This window comes from Caretta caretta, chromosome 8 (genome assembly GCF_965140235.1).
Source record: "Caretta caretta isolate rCarCar2 chromosome 8, rCarCar1.hap1, whole genome shotgun sequence".
NCBI lineage: Eukaryota > Metazoa > Chordata > Testudines > Cheloniidae > Caretta > Caretta caretta.
The window spans coordinates 92,273,004-92,295,830 of record NC_134213.1 but is presented as its reverse complement, the minus strand read 5'-3'; the positions used below and the strand labels follow the sequence as shown (position 1 = coordinate 92,295,830).

Sequence of the window (22,827 nt, the reverse complement as noted above, 5' to 3'; positions counted from 1 at the left end):
ATTATCATAGTACCAGTTATGGATGAGGATGCCATTGTTCTAGGCACTGTACGAACACAGAATAAAAAGCTAGTCCCTTCCCCAAAGACTTACTATCTAAGTGTAAGATAAGAGACAACAGATAGATACTGACAGACTAGGGAGTCTAAGGAAACAATGAAACAAAATTGGTCAGCTTGACAGGTGGTGGCTTTCAGCCCCACAGTTGTCAAGTTTTTTGTAGGCCTCACAGCAAAGTAAAGTTTTAAGAAGGGTTTTGCAGGAGAATAATTAATTTGTTTTGTGGAAGCTTGTCCGAAGCATGAGGGCAGCATGGGAGAGAACACGAAGGTGCTTGTTTGAAAATTTAACAGGTGGGGCATGGAGGCTGACATCATTGGCTGACTGGAGGCAGGAGCTGACTTTTTGATACCGAATGAGAGATGATAGGTAGGATGGGGATAAGTCATAAAGAACCTTGAAAGCAAAGAAAAATTGCTTATGCTTGGTACGATAGAGAAGAGACAACTAGAGAAGGGATGCAAAGAGGGGGTGACACAGACTAGGAAATGATCTTTGCAGCAGCAGGATCATAAATGGATATCAGCGGGTCAAAATTGTGTTTGTCAAGTCAGAGGACAGGATGTTGCAATAATGGAGACACGAGATGATGAAAGCCTGGCCAAGAGTTTAACTGTGTGGATGGATAGGAAAAGGCCATATCTTAAAGGTGTTAGGCAGAAAGAATCTGTAAAACCTAGCCATAATCTGGATGTGAGGCCTAGAGAGAGGTCCAAATTGAAGATGACATCCAGGATATGAGATTAAATGACAGATGGAAAGGCAATGATGTCCATGGTGATTAAGAAAGGAGGTAGCAGGAAGGGTTAGAGGGCAAGATTAAGAGCAGTCTTTTAGCCATGTTGAGCTTGAGCTGATAGGTAGCCATGCACAAGTTGATGTCAGTGAGAGAGGCTGAGATTTTAGTTTGGACAGAAGGAAACAGGTCTGTAGTAGAGAGGTGGATCTGTGAATTGTCCACATAGAGATGGTAGTTGAATTTGTGTTTGTGGGTGAGATTACCCAGATATAAGGTGTGGAGTGAGAAGGAGACGTTAGAATTTGTGGGGGCAGAAGGATTAAAATGAAGGCCAGATTTGCTCCCTCCAACGAGAAATAAACAAAAAACCCAGAGATATGGGGAAGAATGGGAAGAACAACTGAGATCTCCATTCAGTAGCTTCCAACAGATTGGTCCTTTGGAAGGTTAGGGTTATTTTGCTCTACAGGAGTAGGAGTTTCAGCCTCATGGATGCTTGTATCTCTGGGATTCACCAGTGATCAGGGTCTTCGTTTAGATAGCCTTTGCTTCGTACCCACTCTCATGCCCCATTTGTGTCTCTTAGACCTTCCTACCAGCCCTGGGGCACCATTATGTCCCCCTGTTCCTTCATCTGCTGTTGACCCTGGAACCTGGCCTCTCTCCACCCACAATGCAGGAACGTGTACAAAACTTAATATAGTATGAAGCCATAATCTGACCTTAAATTAGAGTAAAGGTGTTGTGCTGTATCCTGGCAGAAAATTGGTGGTCCTCTTAAATTTCTCCGTGATTTGAATGTAATTTGAGTTCAATTTATAAAGGATTTAAAAGATTAATTAAATATTTTATCTGAGGTTTTGATTGTAAAAAGTAGCCATTTTTCTTAACATACTCAGTGTTTGTTTTGTAATAAGTAAAGATGATGTTTAGCAGTCTGACCCATTGCTGACATTTTCTTGCATCCCGACTTTCAGGTTGTAGCCGACACCAATATCAGTGCCATAGCCAGCCAATTAGAGAGCATGTCTGCTGGATGTAATCTTAACTCCCCTACTCTTGATGGTCATTCTGAAGATCCAGAGTAAGTATGCACTCTTTGATGTGGGAGTATTCTAGTTCAGAGTACTGCCTAAAGGATACTCAAACATTTCCCTTCCCCTCGCACAGGCATGGACAGTGTATTTGCTCTCTTCTCTTGTCGTTTCTTTTTCAACTAATTTTTCAGCACCTTTAAAATGCTCATTATTGTCCTCTACTGGCAAGGATTGGAACCATACCTGCCTTCATCTGGTAATTCAAATGTGAATCTTCATGCTTTTGTTTTTGATAGATTTCCAAAAAGCACATCTCTGTAGATTTTCCAGTTGATGTGTTTTGCAGCTTCCTCTTTGAAATGAGTTATGACAATTGCAATTCAAAATAATCCACCATCTCGGGGATTAAAGAAGAAGAGGTTTTCAGAAAGCGGAGGGTTGATTTAAATGTTCCAAAATGTGCAACAAAATTATTTTTCTTTGTTCCTTGACTCTTTTTCCCCTTAATAACATAAAGGAATATTACAGATACAGATCAATAACATCTAATCATAGATATCTAAATTACAGATGTTCTGCAAATTGCACTTATTACATAAACTCACCAAAATTTAGAGATAGAAGACCTGCAAAGATCATTTAGTCTATCCCGGTACCACACAGCATTGTTCTCAACCATATGTTCTCTAGTGCTTTTTCCAGTTTTAAGTATTCCAAGCTATTGAGCTCCCAACCCTTTCCTTGGGAGATTATTCTGCGGTAGAGCTCGCTGTCTGATCATTTTTCGTGATATTCAGATTAATTTCTTTTCACCCTACGATATAACTAAGATTATGTTGCAGACATTTAGCCATGCTATACGTGTTTAGCTCTTTCAACCTTTCCTCGGTCCTTCCAATCTTTCCTTTATCATTTTGTGCTCCTTTTGCCCTTCTTTTTTGCTGTTTGATTTTTATTTCTTTATTTTAAGAAACTGAGGACAGTTTGGGGACACTAGTAACATTTTGTGAACACAGACTACAAGTGGGATGCTAGAAAACCTCATGCTGCACTAAAGCTGAAGTGTATCACTACTCTACAAGATTAATTAAGTTCTAGTAAATAAATTACCTACATGGACTCAAATAGGCTATTTCCACAAATACAAAGCTGCTAGTTTCTTTAGAAGTGGGTTTCAGGAAGGGAAAAACATTTGCACAGCAAGAAATGTGGTAGACTGGCATTTGCATGCATTTTGCTGAGCTTGAAGATATTCATTTATATTAAAGAGATTCCATCTTCCATTAGCTTTTTCATTGTATTGTTCCTTTAGTCAATAATAATAATGCTTAGCGCTAACTGGAAAAACAAAAAAAAATCACAAATATTATCTCAAATTGTTGCATGAATAACATCCATGCCTCTCTTGTGTTCTCTTTCCATAAATGTACATCCAGCCAATGTGAACTCTCACAAATATTTGAAAAAGGAGTTTTCACTTGAAGTTAAGAAGTTGTGGGAACTATTTTAAGCTTGCAAGTGCTAATATTTGCATTGAGTGCTTGTGCACTTCTCCAGTCAAAGAGCACGAATCAGATTGATTTGACCAACTTAGATTAGCAAAAAATCAAATACTCTCAGTCCATAAAGTTTAAAAAAAAAAAAGTCAGATACAGAAAAAAATATTGAATATTTTTCCAAACTGTGAATCAGTCTAAGAAACTGGCTTCTCAGATATTAAGCAAGTGGAAAAACTAAATCCATCAAATAAATTTTTCATTGTAAACTATTTATTCAGCTCCACTATTTACAGTGTGTGTTATGTCTGTAAATTACCTTGTGCTCATGAACTAATAATGCTTCAAAACACCAGTGAGAGAGAGAAGAATATCCTGTTTTTCATATGGGGAAACTGAGATCTGAATGATTATGGCCCCAATACTGCATGTTGCTCCAGGTTGGTAGACTTCTGAACCTGCACAGAGTAACTTTAGAAATTGGGGCCTTTGTGACTCTTTGGTCCATGCTATAAGGCTGTGATAGATCTGAAATTAGAACTCAGGAATTTCTGGCTTCCGGTGTTATGTTCTGTCCACTAGAAACATTGCCTCTGAAGTCAGACGATAATGTTGTGTTGCTATGAAATGATGTTGCAAATTCACTTCTCCTAAACTGGGACAGAAGATGGACCTGTCAGGGAACAAATCGTATTTAAAAACACATAGCAACTGTGTGGGCCTTACTCCTGAATCACAATCTGCTATTGGGGGATAATGTGCTTTTGTTGAATCCTATTAAAATAAGTATATACAAAGTGAAGTCAATGGGACTATACTTGGGTTCACGGGTCCATGCTAGTGCATTCCAACATGGGATCAGAGCCATGGTATGTGAAATTTATGAAAAACAGTTAAAAGGAAAATGGGTGTCCATTTGAATCTCTTTGAAAGTCTGAATCTATTTGAAAGTGTTCCTTCTACAAAAAGACACACACTGGATATATATTGTTCTTCTAAGTGGTATTCATTGTTTTTTCAGGGCTCCTCAGCCTAAGATTATTGCTTTGGAGAAAGGTTCTGATGGCCTGGGTTTTAGTATTGTGGGGGGATATGGAAGTCCCCATGGAGACCTGCCCATTTATGTCAAGACTATATTTGCCAAGGTATCTTTTTTTTTTTTTTTTCCTTTTTGCATATATCTTTTAAAAAAACCCTACCGTTAGGAACAGATAACAAGTCTAATGCAAAAGAATTGTGTCCAATTTGTCTGGGTATGCGTGATTTGATCATCACTGCCTGGACCCAAAGCTCACTGTCAGCTAGCAAGGATGAGGGAAAAGCTGCTGTTTCATTATACTGACATGTGGAAAGAGAGACCTCATCTGAGCAAATACATGTTACTCCATGTATTTGGGAAACGTCTTTAAAATAGTCTGTATAAGGCATTATTTATCTGTAGGTCTCAAAGTGCTGTGCACAAGTGTATAAGTAGCATTTTACATTGGGGAAACAGTTGCAGAGAGGTTAAATATCTTGCTAAGGTCACAAAGTTAGTTGCAAAGCCAGAAGTAAAACTCAGGTCTCTGTGGTCAGCCGCTCCCTCACGTCCACGTTGTGGCCAACTTGGATGAGAAAAGACTCTCTGAAAGAGGAAGATGCTGTCAGCCTGATTCTCCATTGCCCTGCATGTTGTGAGGTCACTTACACCAGTGCAAACTGGGTATAAAATGCTACCACATCACAACAGTAGTGTTTCACACTTTGCACTGGTGTAGATGACTTCACAAGGGGCAGGGTGATGGGGAATCAGGCCCTATGGCTTTATTAATTTTTAACTTCCCTGTTTCCCCTTGGGAAGTGCTCACCACCACCACAGCCTCCCCCTTCTCTCCTTTTTTAACTTTCAAAGGTGTAGTTTCAAAAGCTCTGAAAGTGGCTGTGGGGGTTTTACCTCCTGTGCTCTGCTCTCGTTCAAGAGGATGATTCCTGCCTGCAGCATGACAGTCTTGCTTTCTTGCAGCTAAGGTGTAAACGTGGACCAAACCACAGAATTTGCATCGGGTTTCAAGCTTCCCTAAAGATATGGCATGCATGAATCCAAGATCTTGGTTTGGCCTATCGTAAAAATAGGGACTAGCCATGAAGTGCAGATCCCCATCCTAATTTCCCCATCACTCACTGGTGTAAAGATCTGGAATTCTGGCTCAATTCAATTCTAGCCCTATTGAATTCGGAATGGGTAACAGAAAGATGTGTTAGCATAAAGTCACTTTTATGGTACAGTCTCAATGGAAGAGACCGAACAGAAAAAATGGTAGGGGACTGATGTAAGGCTGCATAAATATCTAGGGAGTTCCGCAAACATCTCAGGCCAGTGATTTTGTAGAGTATTCCAGGCACTTAGAATTGCTTTTCTCTTCGGTGAATCCAAACTTCAATAGAAGAAAAGACTTTGGGACTAGTACTTACATTTCAGAATGCCTTTTTGTCTTTCCCTTCAAATAACCTCTTGCATAGACTCTCTAGGCATGTTTCTAATCACTGGTTTGCTTTATACTGATTCCAAGGCCCATCAGATGCAGCCCAGATGGAGAGCAGACTGCCTTTATAAGCTTTTGGCACAAGGCCTGGGGTTTAGTGTCATTTTCCTGTCCTAAAGCCATCAATGCATTCACGAACCTTGATGCATCCTTGATGCATCCACGAACTACTGCACAATAATAATAATAATGCACTCTGCCTTTTATGTCGTTGGGAGCCTTATGCCTTCGGCAATACATTTAGTTGTTTTAGTGGAACATCTTGCAGTGTTTTGCTCTGTTTTATGTAACTTTACCTACGTTTTTTTGGAGGGAAAATAAAGTCCACCCTTGGCACTGAGCAAAAAATAAATAAATAAAACTAAAAGCTTCCAGGTTTCTATAAATACTTTTCTCTTTGATCTTCTATACCAGTTCAGATGCTTGGGTTAGGATTCTTCCCAATAAGCAGATGAACACAGAACAGTAAAGGCCTGGCTTTCATTTGCATGGTGGTCCTGCTAGACTACTTTTGGCAGTGTAAAAGGGCTTTAAAGTGAGTGTGTAGAATGGGGCCATTGTGTAAATGAGAATCGGGATCTGTAACTTTGAGTTGCGTCCCACTCATATAAGAGTCAAGCCATCTCTCAGCTTTCAGCTGTTTCTCTCTCCAGCAGACAAAAAACCCTCACCCTAAGAGGGTGTTGCTGGAGGAGAGCAGGCCTCTAAGGCGAAACAAGCCTTGTGGCACACACCCTGTGCAGCTAGCCTAACAGCACACACAAGGCCCTCATCCAGTGGCCCACCTCCTTATCCCAGCAAGGAAACCAGGGCCAAGTGGGGCCATGCTCCAACTCAGCCACGCATTGCTAGACCCTTCTACCTAAGGGGTGGCTCAGACTCAGAAGTGGTGAGTGGCAAGGGTCTCCCTGCAGAGAGCTATGACAAGATAGAAAGTCCTAGAAAGGTCCCACTGTCCTTCAAAGGAGAAGGGTTTCAGGAGCTCCCAGCCAGATTACTACACTGAGGACTGCAATGGCTCTAGCCACCAGACTAAGGAAGAAAGGAAGTGTACAGCCCTGCTGCTTCAAAGACTTGACCCTTTCCTTGAAGAGGAACAGATGTCCCAGAAAAGGGCACAAACAGAGCAGCAAATCCCCTGTGCCCTCCCATCCACTTGCATCAAGTCTCTGCCAAATACCATCAGCATTTACCAGCACAATACTGAGTCATGGCTGCAGGAAAGAGTTGAGGTTTAAAATTGGTAACAAAGAGAATTGATGTTATTGAGCAGTGTCATGCTGTATTTTTAAAAAATAATTTAGAAGTAAGTCATATCAAATTGTTTGGTCATTTTTGTTGTTTGCAGGGAGCAGCTGCAGATGATGGCAGATTGAAGCGTGGCGATCAGATTTTAGCAGTTAATGGAGAAGCTTTGGAAGGTGTTACTCATGAGCAAGCTGTAGCTATTCTGAAATGCCAGAAAGGATCTGTAACATTAACAGTGTTATCATGAATCTCATTGCACCGTGGAGATGAATGCAATTATTTTAAAACATCGTAGAGCTGCTTTAATAATGTACAGTCCTGAGTGAGATGAAAAACAAACTCCAGATAAGATTAATATATTCTAATCCTATTGTCTGTATGGCTAGCATACATCTGTGGTTTCATTTAGTCTTATAAATGAAGCTTATTGGTCAGTAATTTTTCTACTTCTTTAATATCTTGTGGCTTCTGTTTCCTCTCAACAAGGTTAACTTAGAAAACTTCAATAAACTGTGTGTGTTTTACTTCAGTTAAACATCAGTTTATCCCCATCAGTAGGAAATCCCTGTTACAATTGCTGAAACTGAAAATTAACGCTCACACGCAAAAGAGAATTTAGATCATCATCTGATCTCATCTGATGAGCAGAAATAAATGCTAAGTGACTTGTCATCTCACTCATGATTTACTTATGCTAATTGTCCTTTCAAGTATGCCAAAAAACATTAACAACATAATTAAATTACCACTGTTCCAAGTGATGAAATATCTGATTCTCCTCTGGGAAAGTGTTTGTGCTCTGCACAGTAAGTTTGACAGTCAAATGCTAACTTTTCATATTTATCTCTCTGGATAGGTCCAGGCCAGTTAGTGAGGATTATTGTGATGAATCAATTTTCAGCCTTTAACATTAAAAACAAACACAAAACAAAAAAGGGCGGGGGGAGGCCTGTTTTTTCAGGTCTCTTAAAATTTCTATGACAGTCTTTTAAGATCTTTATGTGGCATGAGCAAGATGTCTTATTCTGTTCTAATTAATTTTTTATAGAAAAAGAAATGTTCTGAAATGACCAAGATGCTCAGTACATGCATTTGTAATTGTGCTGAATTGCAGTACTAGTGTCCACAGTTAGACTTAAAAAGGCCAAAGTTTGCCTCCATAATGTGGTACTATAATTCAGCTAATGTGAAAGCTCGTAAGCTGTGACCTAGTGCTGAGGGCTAAATGAAGGCAGACTGAACCATTTTGCAAGTTTCCAGAAGTCTGCATGGTGTCAGCTGGCATGGGAAAGGGACCTTCACTTATCAGAAACAACCACCCATCCAGTATCCTATGCTTCAGATTGCTAGAACCTAGTTTTGTACAATGCCACGAAGAGATTTAGCAAGTGAACATGTAAAGCAAATAAGTGGTAATGCAAGTCCATGCAGTTTAATCTTTCTGACTTTGTGGAAACTGGTGGCTTGCAGAAAGCACCTCAGTGTGTTGTAGGGCTAAGAGGACTAATTTTTAATGATGATGATGGTACAGCAAGGAAAAGTACTGAAATCGGCAGCTGATTTAATTATCAATTGTGCGAGAGACCTTTCTATCGGTAAATGAAACCAGGCTTCTTTTCAAAATCCTATAATTACTGTTCTTCAGTATGTTTTAGCTAAAATGTGATATTCTCCTGACTGTATAAAGAAAAGTATATTGAAGTGAGGTTACAAGTGATAAAGTAGTAAGCATAGAAGAGATGATGAGCTCTTATTAAAAATGTTGTTTTCCTTATCTCATTTAAAAATTATCTCTAAATATAACAAATCACAAAGTGCATTAACTTGTTGGAATATTTTGTGGGTATTCCATAAATAGTGCCTGAAAGAGACTTATGTTTTAAAATGGATTTCATTTCCATTGTGCTGGTTGATTTATTAATATGAAGTGTTAGTGGAATCTTGTTTATAGATGCACATCAAATGTCCAGAGGTATCGAATTGAAGAACTTTTAACTACCCACCTTTGGTTGCCAGAACATTCAAGTATGTCGAAGCTAAATGCACCTACGTAAACCTTTTTAGATGCACCTTGTTAAAATAATTTTTCAAGGTTATGACCAAAATCTAATGACTATTCTGATCAAATAACCATTACATACATACTTGAAAATATTGCAGCATTGGTCTATTAAATTTTACATGGCCATTTGTCATCTCTTATGCACATATGGTTGATATAAAGAATATAGAATTTATGGGCTGAGATTTTGCACTTCCCATTGTTCAGATTTGAGATAATATTATTGCTTCTTGTAACTTGCACTTTTTCTGTGTGCTGAGTATGTTACTGCCAAAAATTGCATTGCAACTAATTGATAAACCAGTGAACATGTGGGGAAGGTAAGTACAGTATTTAAAGGACCAATTCTAGAATTAAATTTCAATTACACTTGTCTGGGTTGAGGTGTTCTGGTTTGTTAAAATTATTATCTACTTCTGTGCAAGGGAAAAAACCAATGAAACTTACTGATAATATGTTTATGTATATCAGTCAAACAAGATGTTTTATTATTTCCAAAGATTCTAAATAAAATTCAGTTACTAAGAAGTTGTGCATTCTTTTTTCTTTTTTTTTGGTACTTTTAAAGAATTTCGCTTCTAGTCCATATTAAATTTTATCCCAGGGTGTAATGTTTGCTATTGACAGTAATGAGCCTCACTTACTTTCCAGTAGGGGTATGAACATCTGTACCTATGGGACTGATCAGAGAATGTTTTGACAGGCAGCTGAGTCCATCCCTCCCAGCCAATCAGATTGCTTTTGGAGTGAAACTTTGGGAATGTGGATGTGCTGTCTTGTGCACATCCATACTCCTTGAAAACACTAATTCCTCTGATGCAAACTATTCTAGGGTGTTAAGCAATTAGTTTTAAGCAGGGAAGCACCAACAAAGCAATCAGGTTGGGAATACTGGGATCCAGAGTACTTAACAGAGTTGGGAGGGAGGGAAGTGTGAATGGGGAACAGGTTGGCCATTGTGGCAGGATATGTCAGAGGTCAAAGTGGTTGCTCAGCAGAAGAGCAAGTTTGGCTGGAGGAAGCCTGGTTGCAGGAATTTTGCAAAAGCTTTTGGTGATACTGTTCCCCACAGCCCCAAACCAATCCGAGGTCTTCTCCAAAAGACCCATGGCTGTGGACTGAAGATCCTCATTTGTCATGGCTTTTATTTTCATAAAGGTCATGGTTTATTCACAGTTCCCTCTATAGCTTCCCCAGGCAGCCAGAGGAGTTGTAGGAGGAATGGTAAATAATCTGTGATCTGTGTGACACAACCAGGGGCAGTCAGTAATTCTATTTATACTTTCTAGACTAACATCACATAGAAAAGGGCAAGAGACTGACTCTGTATTATAAATAAATGCTGGAATTCTCCCTTCTATTTCTATCACCCCAGTCCAGGGCAGCTTGAGCTATGTCCTTGCCAGGCCCCAAAGGAGCAAAAGATCTTGGGCTCTGTCACGTTTGTAGTTGTCAATGCCTCTCTGACCCCACAGCTCAGTATAAAACGATGTTCTTGCAACCACACACTCAGGACACTAGTTTAAGGTCTACTTCCAGACACTAGGTTAACAGGGAATAATAAAAGGATTGTGTCAAATTATACTTCTACTTGAGGAAGAGCTGTAATGCCACTAAATACCTCGTAATTAATCAAATGGTGATTACCACCATGGAAGTGTGACATATAGAGCCTATTGAGGTAGTATGATTATGCTGAGATGGAGCAGTTAATATACCTTTGCCTGAAAGGACTGGAATGAATTAATTTAACATTACACATGTATAAAACATTCGTTTTTACAGTTGCACTGAGCACTGGTGTATAATTCCATTATCATCTTTCTCCACAGTTTCACACTTCATATCCCTAATTTAGCTGCATTTATACTCTATTTAAAACACAGTCTTATTGTTTTCCTTCTCCGTTATGAACATTTTGTTCTCTGATATTATGGACAATCCTGTGATATCCAGATCATTTAAGAGAAAGAGACACAAGACCTTTTCAGTGTATTGTAATGCTCTAAGCTTAAAAGGAACAAGGATCTTTTTCACGGTCTTAGACCTTTTTTAAACACACAAGTTCTACCGCTCTAAGTATACTGGTATATTAACAACTCTTTGATAATGCCTAGGAGCCCCAGTTATGGACAAGGACCCCTTTGAACTAGGCGTTATGCAAACACAGAATAAAAAGATAGTCTCTGCCCCAAAAAACTTACAATCTAAATAGCTGCAGCAGTATGAGCCATAGTGTACTACTATAAAAGTGCTTAGTATCAGTATAGTTTATTCCCATGCAGGGAGGCACATTTATTATCAATACAATTGCCTCCACATGCAGGGTTTTATTGGTACAACTATATTGGTTAAAAAAAATCACACATCCCTCCAAAATAGTTACACCAATAAAAATGTGTGTGTAAACCCGTACAACTCATCTAGGGTGCATTAGATAGAATAAAATACACACACACACAGACCAGATTATTTCTTTACACAGAAACTGTATTTCTTATCAGAGCTGGGGTCACTTACATAGTCTCCTCAGCAAACTGCCACAGGGTGGAGCTGGAGAAGATCATTCTCATACAGACTTATGATTCCTTCCTCCCTCTCCCCTCCCCCCCCCCAGGTTCCAAAAGGAAATTAACTCTTTTGTTTGCTCTGTGAATGAGAGTCATCCTTCCAATCCTGCAAAACTCTCTCTTAGTATCTTAGATTTCCTTTACTGCAGTTTGAGATGTACTGTGTGAAAGGGTGTGTGTTGGAAATAAATGATAGCATGACAATGTAAAGCCCAAACGTTCTTTTGACATTGTGGGAAATCCTCCTTGCAGGGTGCTAGCTTGAACTATATAACGTAAGTGGCAAACGGCAAGATCCTTTAATAAAGGCAATAAATGTTAGAAATCACAAACATAAAGTCACCCCTCTGGCCAGTCAGAGCAGATGATGGGTCTTTGAAGGTTGGTTTCCTGCTGAAAGAGAATCAATTACATGGAGTCTGGGTATTTTCTAACTGTAACTCAGTTCTTTACAATCTGTGAACAGAGATGTTCACAAACATCCCAAAGGCATCCCCCTCTTTCTAAAATGTCATCCCAAACAGTGATGGCACAAGCAGACTAAACAATTGCTTCAGGTTCCAAGCAGCTCAAGATGGCCCTGATTTAGTATTACAGTACCTGCAAAATGCTGTTCTTCTTATTGAACATGGACTTTTTAACGAGTGTATTACTGTGTGTTGCATTGGCATACTTTTTTGTTTTGTGGAAATAATGCAATTAGTATTTTTAAGGGTTGGGTGAGGAGCAAAAGGAACCCCCCAAAATATTCCCGGTTAGGATCCCTAATGGTCTACCACTGCCTCTGATCCCAAACACCTAGGAGCAACTCTGCCTGAGAATTAAGTGTAGTTAGAGAGATTAAGGCAGAGAGCAAACTCCCACTGCTTGCAACAGCTCCTCTTAAAAAAATAAAATAAAATAAAAAAAATTCATTGTATCACAAAGCAACAATGCAGCTTCCAAGCAGCGTGAACGCTGCTCACACAGGAAAAGGAGCTTGTAAGACTAACAGCACTATCTGGTGAGGCCTGCCATAGCAGCAGTGAGCATACAGACAAAAGGCAATGCACATTCTGAATGAATATTTATGGGGTTTGGCCTGTGGCCTACTGAGGACCCACGTCTGACCATGATCTTTGCCATGATGGTTATGGAATGAGGATCCTGGTAACACGAGAGGGAAAAGCAAACGCTCATGTAGCTGACCTGTCAGATCTGACACGATCCCTGTGGCTGCATGGAGCATGTGTCGCTTAAAATGCCACCACAGTGATGTGGGAACCTGGTGCCCGTATGGCCAACACTCCTGATTTTTGCAGGAGTCAGGGAAGGGGTTTGGGCTGGGGCCGGAGCCAGCCTCTAAATAATGCCCAGAGTGCCAGCCCATAGAGAATTTGAACCCTCTGGTTGGCTGTCTGCCTCCTGAGACAGACAGTCAGTGAGATCAGTGCTGCAGCAGGCAGAGCTCCATCTCTACCTCTCTTCCTCCCCTTCCTACCCCCTCTTGCCCCAAGCAACCTGAAGCCATTCTCACAGGAGGGGAGCAGGGAGCTGAAAAGCCCAGCCGCTCAGGATGGATCTCACTCCTTCTCCTCTCCTGTGAGCAAAGGGTACAGAGATCTCTGACCCTCTCTGGTTCCTGCCTGCAGCCCGGCCTGGGAAGGTGAAGAGCCCTGGAGCTGCACCGCCCAGGCCTCGGGGTGGGGGTGAAGAACCACAGGAGGAGCAGAGGTGAGACTGGGGGGTTATTTGGGAGAGTGGGCAGCACTGATCTCGCTCTCTCTCACATGCATGCACAGTGGGATGACCAGAGGGATGTCAAAAGACAGACAACCCCCTTCTCTCACCCCTTTCCCCCCCAATACAACCTTTTTCTTTTCCCTTTTTCTTGATTTTGAATCTCTGGAGGTTGGCAGTGCTGTGGTTCTCTTCTCACATCCACTGAGTAGAGTTGCTGTGTGTCCAGTTTTCAATGCCCGGTTGAAAAGGGACCGGGGCGGCTCTGGTCAGCAACGGTGACCGGGCCGTTAACTGTCCAGTTGGCAGTGCTGCGGGTTTAAGGCAAGTTAGTCCCTACCTGTCCTGACACCGTGCTGCACCCTGGAAGCGGCCAGCAGGTCCAGCTCCTAGGCACGGGGGTCACAGGGCTCCATGCACTGCCCCTGCCCCGAGGACTGGCTGCACACTCCCATTGGATGGGAACCATGGCCAATGGGAGTTGTGGTGGGGATGGTGCCTGCAGGAGAGAGCAGCGCGCAGAACCTGCTGGCCCCCCCCACCTAGGAGCTGGACCTACTGGCTGTTTCTGGGGCACAGTGCAAGGCCAGGACAGGCAGGGAGCCTGCCTTAGCCCAGCTGAACCACTGATTGGGAGCCGCCCGAGGTAAGCCCACGCCCCAACTCTCTGCCACAGCCCGGAGCCTCCTCCTGCACTCCAAACCCCTCATTCCTGGCCCCACTCCAGAGCCTGCACCCCCAACCCAGAGCCCTCACCCCTTTCCACACCCCAACCCCCTGCCTCAACCTGCAGCTCCCTCCCATACTCTGAATCCCTCAGCCCCACCCCCCAGCCTGGAGCCCCTTCCTGCACCCCAAACTTCTCATCCCCAGCCCCACCCCAAAGTCTGCACCCCCAGATGGAGCCCTCATCCCCTCCTGCACCCCAAGTCCTGCCCCAGCCTGGAGCCCCCTCCTGCACCCTGAACCCCTCATTTTGGTCCGCAGCTGGAGCCCTAACTCCCTGCCCCAACCCAGATTCCCCTCCCACACCCTGCACCCCTCATTTCTGTCTCCACCCCAGCCCAGTGAAAGTGAGTGAGGGCCGGGGGGAGAGAGACACTGAGGGAGGGTGACTGTAGTGAGCAGGGGTGGGGCCTCAGTGAAGGGGCAGGGCTAGGGTGTTTAGAAAGTTGGCAACCCTACCATTGAGTGACTCCAGTCTTGTTAGTTGGAGTTACTCCCAGTTTACACAGCTGTAAATGGGTGGAGGATCAGGCCCCTGGTGTTGGAAGTTTCCAAGCTCAGTGTCTGCTAGTGGAGGGTTATCGTGCGGCAGTGGAGATGTGATATGAATGGCTCTCTCCCTAGCCAAGCTCGCAGGACAGAAAAAGGCTGCTGCCCTGTTTAAATTAAAACATTTGTATTAAACGTGGTACAGATAACAGGCCAGGCTATGGAATTATCCCACCAGATCCATGTGCAGCTGGACCCCTGTGGTTGTAGAGTTCTGCTCTCCTATGTAGAAAGAGGCTCGGTGTGTCTAAGATTCGTGCCGGGGAAAGGAACGGTGGCTGGGCAGACTCCAGGGGAGTTACGCATCATCTCCCTACAGTCAGCAGAAAACATTTCCTGAAACCCCGTTTTCCAAGGCCTATGACCTGGGGCAGTTCCCTGAAATGCAGGTCCAATGGAGTGCCATCATCTCAGACCTGGGGCAGTGACTTGAAGAACCTAGGCAAGGACCACTCAGAATTGTTAAAGATCCTATGGCCCTTTTTGCAAGAGTAGGGTTATCAACACTTGTTCCCTGGCCAAATTTCAACACAAGTAATTATATGCCATTTTCCTAAAGTCCTCCTGCAGTCTTCAGAAGTGCAGAGCCTCCACTCGGCTAGCACTGGCCTCCTGTTGATCTCCCTGGGGATCTGCCAGGTTGGGTGATGGGTCCAGTGGCTCATTCTGCAGGAGTCACTGATCCAGACCAAGGTCACTATGATGTGCCAATGTGTTGTGATGTGACAATCCAGCCTCCAGACATGATGGGACATGCTCGACCACATGCAGAGTCTGCCCTACAGAAAGAGTTAAAGTGAAGTTCAGCTTCTAATGCTGAACCACAATGATAACACCATGGAAACACAAACTCTAGCTGCTCCCCACCCCACCTCTGCCAGGTAAGTGAATGTTATTCATGCCTATTTTATAGATTGCAGAGAGGATCAAGGACAAATCCTATCTCTGTCCCCTTGGGTGTGGAGGGGCCTTCTGGCACATACCACTGCATGGAGGGAGGGCAGGATTTGAGGTTGCCATGCCCAGTGTACAGCATGTGCTTCAAATACTATGTGGATCCTCCCACCCTCCATTCAGCAGAGCGAGCAGGCTAGAGGCTGCTGCAGCCAGTCTATGACCTGGAGGGGAAGTTTTCTTGCTTTTTGCTACTCTGTTTTCCCAACACCAGCTTCTAGGGCTGATCATTAGGGAGATGGATATGTCCCTGAGTAACTTGCCAAAGGGTTTGCAGCAGGTCAGTGGCGGAGCAAAGGAAAGGATGGGTGTCCTGTCTCCCCATCTGCTCTGTTCTGGTCTTTATGAATTCCTATACCGCACTATTTGAGCACCTTTTGCTCAGTCCATTACCATGCTGCTTCCAGGCTTGAAAGGGTTAAGCTGCAGAGGTTAGACACAAGTTTAACGCTGTCCTGATTCCCCTTGCCCCCCCTTTCACCATTGCACAGCTAGATAGGTGCAATGAGGAGAGGAGTTGGCATCTCCTTCCTCTGAACCATCCAATTTGGGGCACTCTTGGGGGCAGGATAGCAGACAAGGTGGAGCAATGGTCTGATAAGGTACATTCTCAAACAGAAACAGATGGTGCAATTTCCAAACCGGTTCCCTTCATTAGTGGCTGTTGAGGTCATGTAGAACAGGGAAGTAATGGCTCAAACACTAGGGAAGTCTGTGGTTTGCAGCATGACCATGCCCCCAGCACTGTCACTCCGTGACAGGTGTGTCATATACAATCCAGGCTGTATCCACGTTTGAAAAACACCCCCTTAATGATGTTCTCCGTCCTGATCTCAGCAGCAGCTACTTTCCTCCCAAATCATTTAGTGAAACTCCTTTCTATCACGCTGGCCTATTATCTTAAGCTTCCCATTGAAAAGCAATTTTATTTCATGAAATCTCGTCAGGAGATCATGACTATCTGAGACGGTTTTATCTGTCCTCGTAGTTATATGCTTCAGTGTTCCTGCCCGATAAGCAGAAAATCCGTACATAACTCTCCTGTTATATTGTTCCCAGAGGTCTATTATCTTTCTGCATCTTGGGAAGCAGCTAAAACTGGACAAATTATTTTGTGGCCAAATGGACTTTAAAATGCTGCTATTTCTTAAGCAGGGAATAGTTCATTGAGAGGGCCTTTTCCTTCCTTTTGGCAAAAAGAAATTAACCCTCTGCTTCTTGGAATCAGGACTCCTGCCAGTAATGCCACAAGTTTGCAGTGCAACTGTCTTGTCTTAGCTTCTCCTCTGAAGGTGTTCGTAAGTGTAGAGACAGTCTTGCCGGTTCCTCCTACTGATGTCAGCCTTGGAGTTCCAAGTCTGGAATAGCGGGCTTTCAGGGCCTCTCATTATTACCTATGGGGATTTACCAGGGTCAACTCTCAGTAATATTAGTCAATGGGATAGCAAAACCCTACAGTCTCATGTGCTGTGTAAGGCATAAACTGTTCCTAAAGCCCTGGCTGGGATGATTTAACTGGGAATTGGTCCTGCTTCGAGCAGGGGGTTGGACTAGATGACCTTCTGGGGTCCCTTCCAACCCTTATATTCTATGATAATCACCCTGAATATCCTGAATGCCCCTGAATATCCAATGCCCCTGAAAATGACACACGATCGCATGTGCTGAGTGGTTTGGACTGAGAACCTCAATTTTGCTCAGTTTTCCAGTTGGCCCTCATCTCCTTAATGAGTTGCTGACCCAAAGCCCCGTATCTGAAATGTGGAGGGGAGCGAGTCTTGAGATCCTGCTCTAGATATCACAGCTTGGGCCCATCTCTAATTCTGGGTATTGGCAATTGCTTTATTCATGATATTTATCATGCTTTTTTGAAAGAAGACATCAGTCCCAGACACACTTTGCCATGTAGGATATATAATTATCTAAAGAATAGGGAGCTTCATGTTTGCCACTTTATAATAACTCTAAGATATTACTAAGGATTATTATTTACTGTGTCTGATTTTCATCTCATCTAACACATTTTGTAAGTCAGGGGCAGCTCCACTGTATTCAAGGAGAGACATTGGTGTAAATTGGATTGAGTAAAGATGGAATCAGGCCCAAAGATCTTACAAAATTATAACTGACTTTTGGCCAAACACAGTCTTTCTCCAATAGATTAATAGGAACAGCAAAATTTCTGTCAAAATCCAGGCCTAGCTTTTGAAAACTTAGGTTAAAAAAAGCTGACTATGCCGAAGCTCAGTGAGTTTGTCCAATATTAATGTGTTATGGTCCCATGGCTTTTTCTACTGAAATTTCACTAGGTGGAGCAATAGACAAAACATTTCAGTTTTTACATTCCACTAAATGCCAGTTCTTTCTGATATATTTGCCTCTATATCTCTGTGCTCTGGGTTTGCCGTTAAAGCTCCTTGATACTTCAGTCTCTTTGAGTTGTGTAAAGGGGCTATGCAGAAAGATAGGTCATGTGATAGCTTTATCCCTTTAACCCTTTAAGAAAAGGAGTACTTGTGGCACCTTAGAGACTAACCAATTTATTTGAGCATAAGCTTTTGTGAGCTAAAGCTCACTTCATCGGATGCATACTGTGGAAAGTACAGAAGATCTTTTTATACACACAAACCATGAAAAAATGGGTGTTTACCACTACAAAAGGTTTTCTCTCCCCCCACTGCGCTCTCCTGCTGGTAATAGCTTATCTAAAGTGATCACTCTCCTTACAATGTGTATGATAATCAAGTTGGGCCATTTCCAGCACAAATCCAGGTTTTCTCCCCACCCCCCCACAAACCCACTCTCCTGTTGGTAATAGCTTATCTAAAGTGATCACTCTCCTTACAATGTGTATGATAATCAAGGTGGGCCATTTCCAGCACAAATCCAGGGTTTAACAAGAACGTCTGGGGGGAGGGGGTAGGAAAAAACAAGGGGAAATAGGTTACCTTGCGTAATGACTTAGCCATTCCCAGTCTCTATTCAAGCCTAAGTTAATTGTATCCAATTTGCAAATGAATTCCAATTCAACAGTCTCTCGCTGGAGTCTGGATTTGAAGTTTTTCTGTTGTAATATCGCAACTTTCATGTCTGTAATTGCATGACCAGAGAGATTGAAGTGTTCTCCGACTGGTTTATGAATGTTATAATTCTTGACATCTGATTTGTGTCCATTTATTTTTTTACGTAGAGACTGTCCAATTTGACCAATGTACATGGCAGAAGGGCATTGCTGGCACATGATGGCATATATCACATTGGTAGATGTGCAGGTGAACGAGCCTCTGATAGTGTGGTTTTTGCAAATACAGACTAACACGGCTGTTACTCTTTAACCCTTTAGTTACTAGCTACGGCCCAGGTGGGAAACACTTGGGAACTGGCTAATTTCCTACTCCAAATGGTTAGCTACTGGAGCAGACAGGTTCTGTGCCCTGGGAAGAGGAGAGGGAGTCTTGGAGGTGAAGTAGGATGGGGTCTTAGGACAAAAAGCCATATACAGCCAAGCTATCCCCTGCTGGGAACTCCTCCCTCCAGCCCCCGCACAAATTGTAGCACAGGGAGGCAGTCAGATGAAGCACTAGGCTGACCCTGGCATGGAGACCAGGGTCACTGTGTAGGGAGGCAGTGTCGGAGAGGAGGCAGGTGGGATGGGGTGGGTGCTCAGCGGGTCAGACGCTGGGTAAGTGGGTGGCACATCATTTTTCTCTGGGGTGGGGAATGGAGGGGCTTCCTGGAGAGGGGCCAACGTCCTGGAACAAATTATACAGGCCGTATCCTGAGTGTGCCTGGGGTTAAGGTGCTGGGCATGGCAGACAAATCTAGCTCTGGTTGAGGCACCTTGAGATGGTTATTCGGATGCGCTGATTATGTGCTTCTAGGCCACGTTACAGTGCCAAATGGCGATGCTGTTGATCTGCATGATATTTTGTCAGAGGCTCTTGCTCAGTTTAATTTCCCAGACAAAAGAAAAATCAATCCTTGCCCCTGACAGCCTAATCTCTTTCTAAACAATTAAGCTCTACTGACAGCCACAGAGCTGGGAAAATGCAGACCGTAGGTCAGACCATTTCTGCATGATAAACCGCGAGGTATAAGTTTCTGCACTGCAGCTAACAGCAGCCGCAGTGGCAGTGATGTTTGGCAAACAATGCCGTGATGGATACCTGGGAGAGCTGTTCGTTTATGGCAGGGATAGGCAAGCTGATTTTTAGTGGCACTCACACGGCCCGGGTCCTGCCCACCGGTCTGGGCATTTTAATTTAATTTTAAATGAAGCTTCTTAAACATTTTAAAAACCTTATTTACTTTACATACAACAATAGTTTAGTTATATATTATAGACTTCTAGAAAGAGACCTTCTAAAAACGTTAAAATGTATCACTGGCAGGCGAAACCTTACATTAGAGTGAATGAATGAAGACTCGGCCCACCGCTTCTGAAGGGTTGCTGACCCCTGGTTTATGGTGGTAATGTTCACTCCTCTGTCTCCACGCTTTCACCTTATTTAAGTCAGCAGAGTCATCCTTTCCAGTGCCTGGTTCTCACACGTGCACAGGGAGTTGGAAATGGAACCCTGCCCATGGAAGTTAATGGGAAGTTTCCTATTGATGTTAATGGGCTTTGGATCAGGCCCTTCTGTCCCCATACACAGGCCTTTACCAGCTGGATCCTTTACAAGGCCAGATTTTCTCCTTTCATCTCTTCCAAGACACTTGAACCATCATGCAAGCCTCTTTCCAAGGGGCATCATTATTAGCAAATTATGTTCTTTCTCACTGAGGCTCTGGTGGGGCGGGCGGCGAGAAGAGCAGCAGCTGGAGCTGCAGCCATATGGAGGAGCTGCTCTCTGCTCAGCTGCTGACTCCTGACACAGACCAGCGTCTGGCTTCCAGACCAGGCTCCAAGCGGTTGGTGCTGCCGGCTGTGGAGAAGGGAGGCGGGGGAATCCTGCCTGCCCCCCTTCTGCCCCAATTGCCCAGGCCCTGGCCTCTCACTATGGGGACTGACCCCTTCCTGTCCCCTTGCTCCAGGGACCAACCCCCGCCATGTCCCACTGTGCCTCGACTAGGGTTGCCAGCTTTCTAATTTCACAAAACCAAACACCCTTGCCCGGCTGCCTCCCTGAGGCCCCGGCCCCTTCCCTGAGGCCCCGCCCCTACTCACTACATTCCCCCTCCCTCAGTGGCAAGCTCTCCCCAATCCTCACTCACTTTCACTGGGCTTTGAGGGCTCCGGGGTGGGGCCAGAAATGAGGGGTTCAGGGTGTGGGAGGTGGCTCTGGGCTGGGGCTGGGGACGAGGGGTTTCATGGTGGGAGGGGGCTCTGGGCTGGGGAAGAGGGTTGGGGTATGGTGTATGGTTGGGGTGAGGGCTCTGGCTGGGGGTGTGGGGTGTGGGGAGGGGCCAGGGATGAGGGGTTTGGGGTGTAGGAAGGGGAGCTGGGTTTGGGGAGGACTCAGGGCTGGGACAGGGGGTTGGGGCATGGGCTTACCTTGGGTGGCTCCCAGTCAGCAGTGCAGCGGGGATAAGGCGGGCTCCCTGCCTGTCCTGGGGCATCATGCTGCACCCTGGAACCAGCCAGCAGGTCCAGCGCGTAGGCAGGGGATGGGGGGCCAGGAGGCTCTGCGTCCTGCTCTCGCCCGCAGGCACCATCCCCCGAGTTTCCATTGGCCACAGTTCCCGTCCAATGGGAGTGTGGAGCCAGTGTTCGGGGCAAGGGCAGCGTGTGGAGCCCCATGACTCCCCCGCCTAGGAGCTGGGCCTGCTGGCTGCTTCCGGGGCGCAGCACGGTGCCAGGACAGGTAGGGACTAGCCTTAAACCCGCAGCACTGCCGACTGGACTTTTAACAGCCCGGTCGGCATTGCTAACCAGAGTCACCAGGGTCCCTTTTTGACTGGGCGTTCCAGTTGAAAACTGGACACCTGGTCACCCCAGCCTCGGTCCCCCTTCCACCCCGCTGTGTCCAAATGAGGCAGGCTCCACGTCAGCTCCTCCTGGCCCTGCAGGCAGCAGGTGAGTCCGGGGAGAGGGGGAAGTGACTGTGAGGGGGATGGAGAGTGAGTGACGGAGTGGGGGAGGAGAGGAGTGAGCGGGGGCGAGGCCTGGGGGAAGAGGTGGGGCAGGGCAAGGGTGTTCAGTTTTCAGCAATTAGAAAGTTGGCAATTCTATATCCAGAGGTCTGGCCTGCTATCTCCGCTGCCACTGACCCTCCCAGATGCATCACGGTCCGTGAAGTTAGGGCCTGATTCTCCTCTCACGCTGGTGTAAATCAGGAGTGTAAGTTCTTTGAAGTCCATGATGTTACACTGTTGTGAGATGAGACTCAGGACCTTTGCCTCTTGTTTTTACCTTTGACAAAAGTCCACAGTGCGGAAGCAGATGGAAGGTGCGGATTCTTTACTGGATAATGACAGCAAAGCCTTGTACGTGTAAGGAGGCCGTGTGAGCTAGTCGACTAGACTTTGAATGGGTAGTCAGGAGACCTGTATTCTATTCCCAGCTCTGCCTGCTGTGCGACTTTGGGAAAGTCACTTCACCTCTTGTTGCCTCTCTTTCCCCTCCCTTTCTTTGTCTGTCTAGTCTATTTAGCCTGTAAGCTTTTCAGGATAGAGAATGTCTCTCGCTACTTGTGTGTACAGCATCTAGCACAATGGATGAGGCCTCTTAATTACTACTGTTGTTATAGGCAGGGCTGGCTGGCAGGGCTTCCAAGTGTGCAGTTTGCCCTACATTTCCTATTGTAAAATCCTGTTTTCAGTTGCTTATAACTTTGCCAAACTTTAACCATCTGAGTTGAAATTTCCCACACCAGGTGTCTACCTCAGGTTGACTTTTTTTTTTAATTACAGCCAAAATGATTCAGCCATTTCTGAGAATGAGGTCAGAGAAAAATACATTGTTTTGCCCATGTTAAAAAATTCCAGTGACCTTCTATTTGAAAAGCTCTAGCATCCCCGTGCTTCGGAAGCAGGGACTTTGAATTTGTCAGGGAATGGCCTTTGTGCCAGGGATGTGCCTTTTGCAATCCCTCTGAAAATCCCCCCCAAATCTGGCCACGTGTTAAGCCTTTGAAAAATCTCAGTTTGCATATGCGAAGAAGGGACTTCCTAGAGTTTAATGGCTAAAATCTCTGAAGATTCCA

The 22,827-nt window shown here is 44.4% G+C and overlaps 1 protein-coding gene across 6 annotated transcripts in view; it reads left to right on the top strand.

The window, feature by feature from the left end:
- PATJ (PATJ crumbs cell polarity complex component) overlaps positions 1–9,692 on the top strand; it is a 211,293-nt gene extending 201,601 nt beyond the window's left edge. For 4 of the 6 annotated variants that reach the window (XM_048861224.2, XM_048861225.2, XM_048861226.2 and 1 more), the window contains 3 exons: positions 1,777–1,883; positions 4,354–4,477; positions 7,203–9,692. In XM_048861224.2, the coding sequence (XP_048717181.2) occupies positions 1,777–1,883; positions 4,354–4,477; positions 7,203–7,349 (378 nt within the window). In that variant the 3' untranslated portion in view covers positions 7,350–9,692. The remainder of the gene's footprint in view (positions 1–1,776; positions 1,884–4,353; positions 4,478–7,202) is intronic. The other 2 variants (XM_048861229.2, XM_048861228.2) reach the window with 1 other exon arrangement.
- Positions 9,693–22,827: the final 13,135 nt, after the last annotated feature.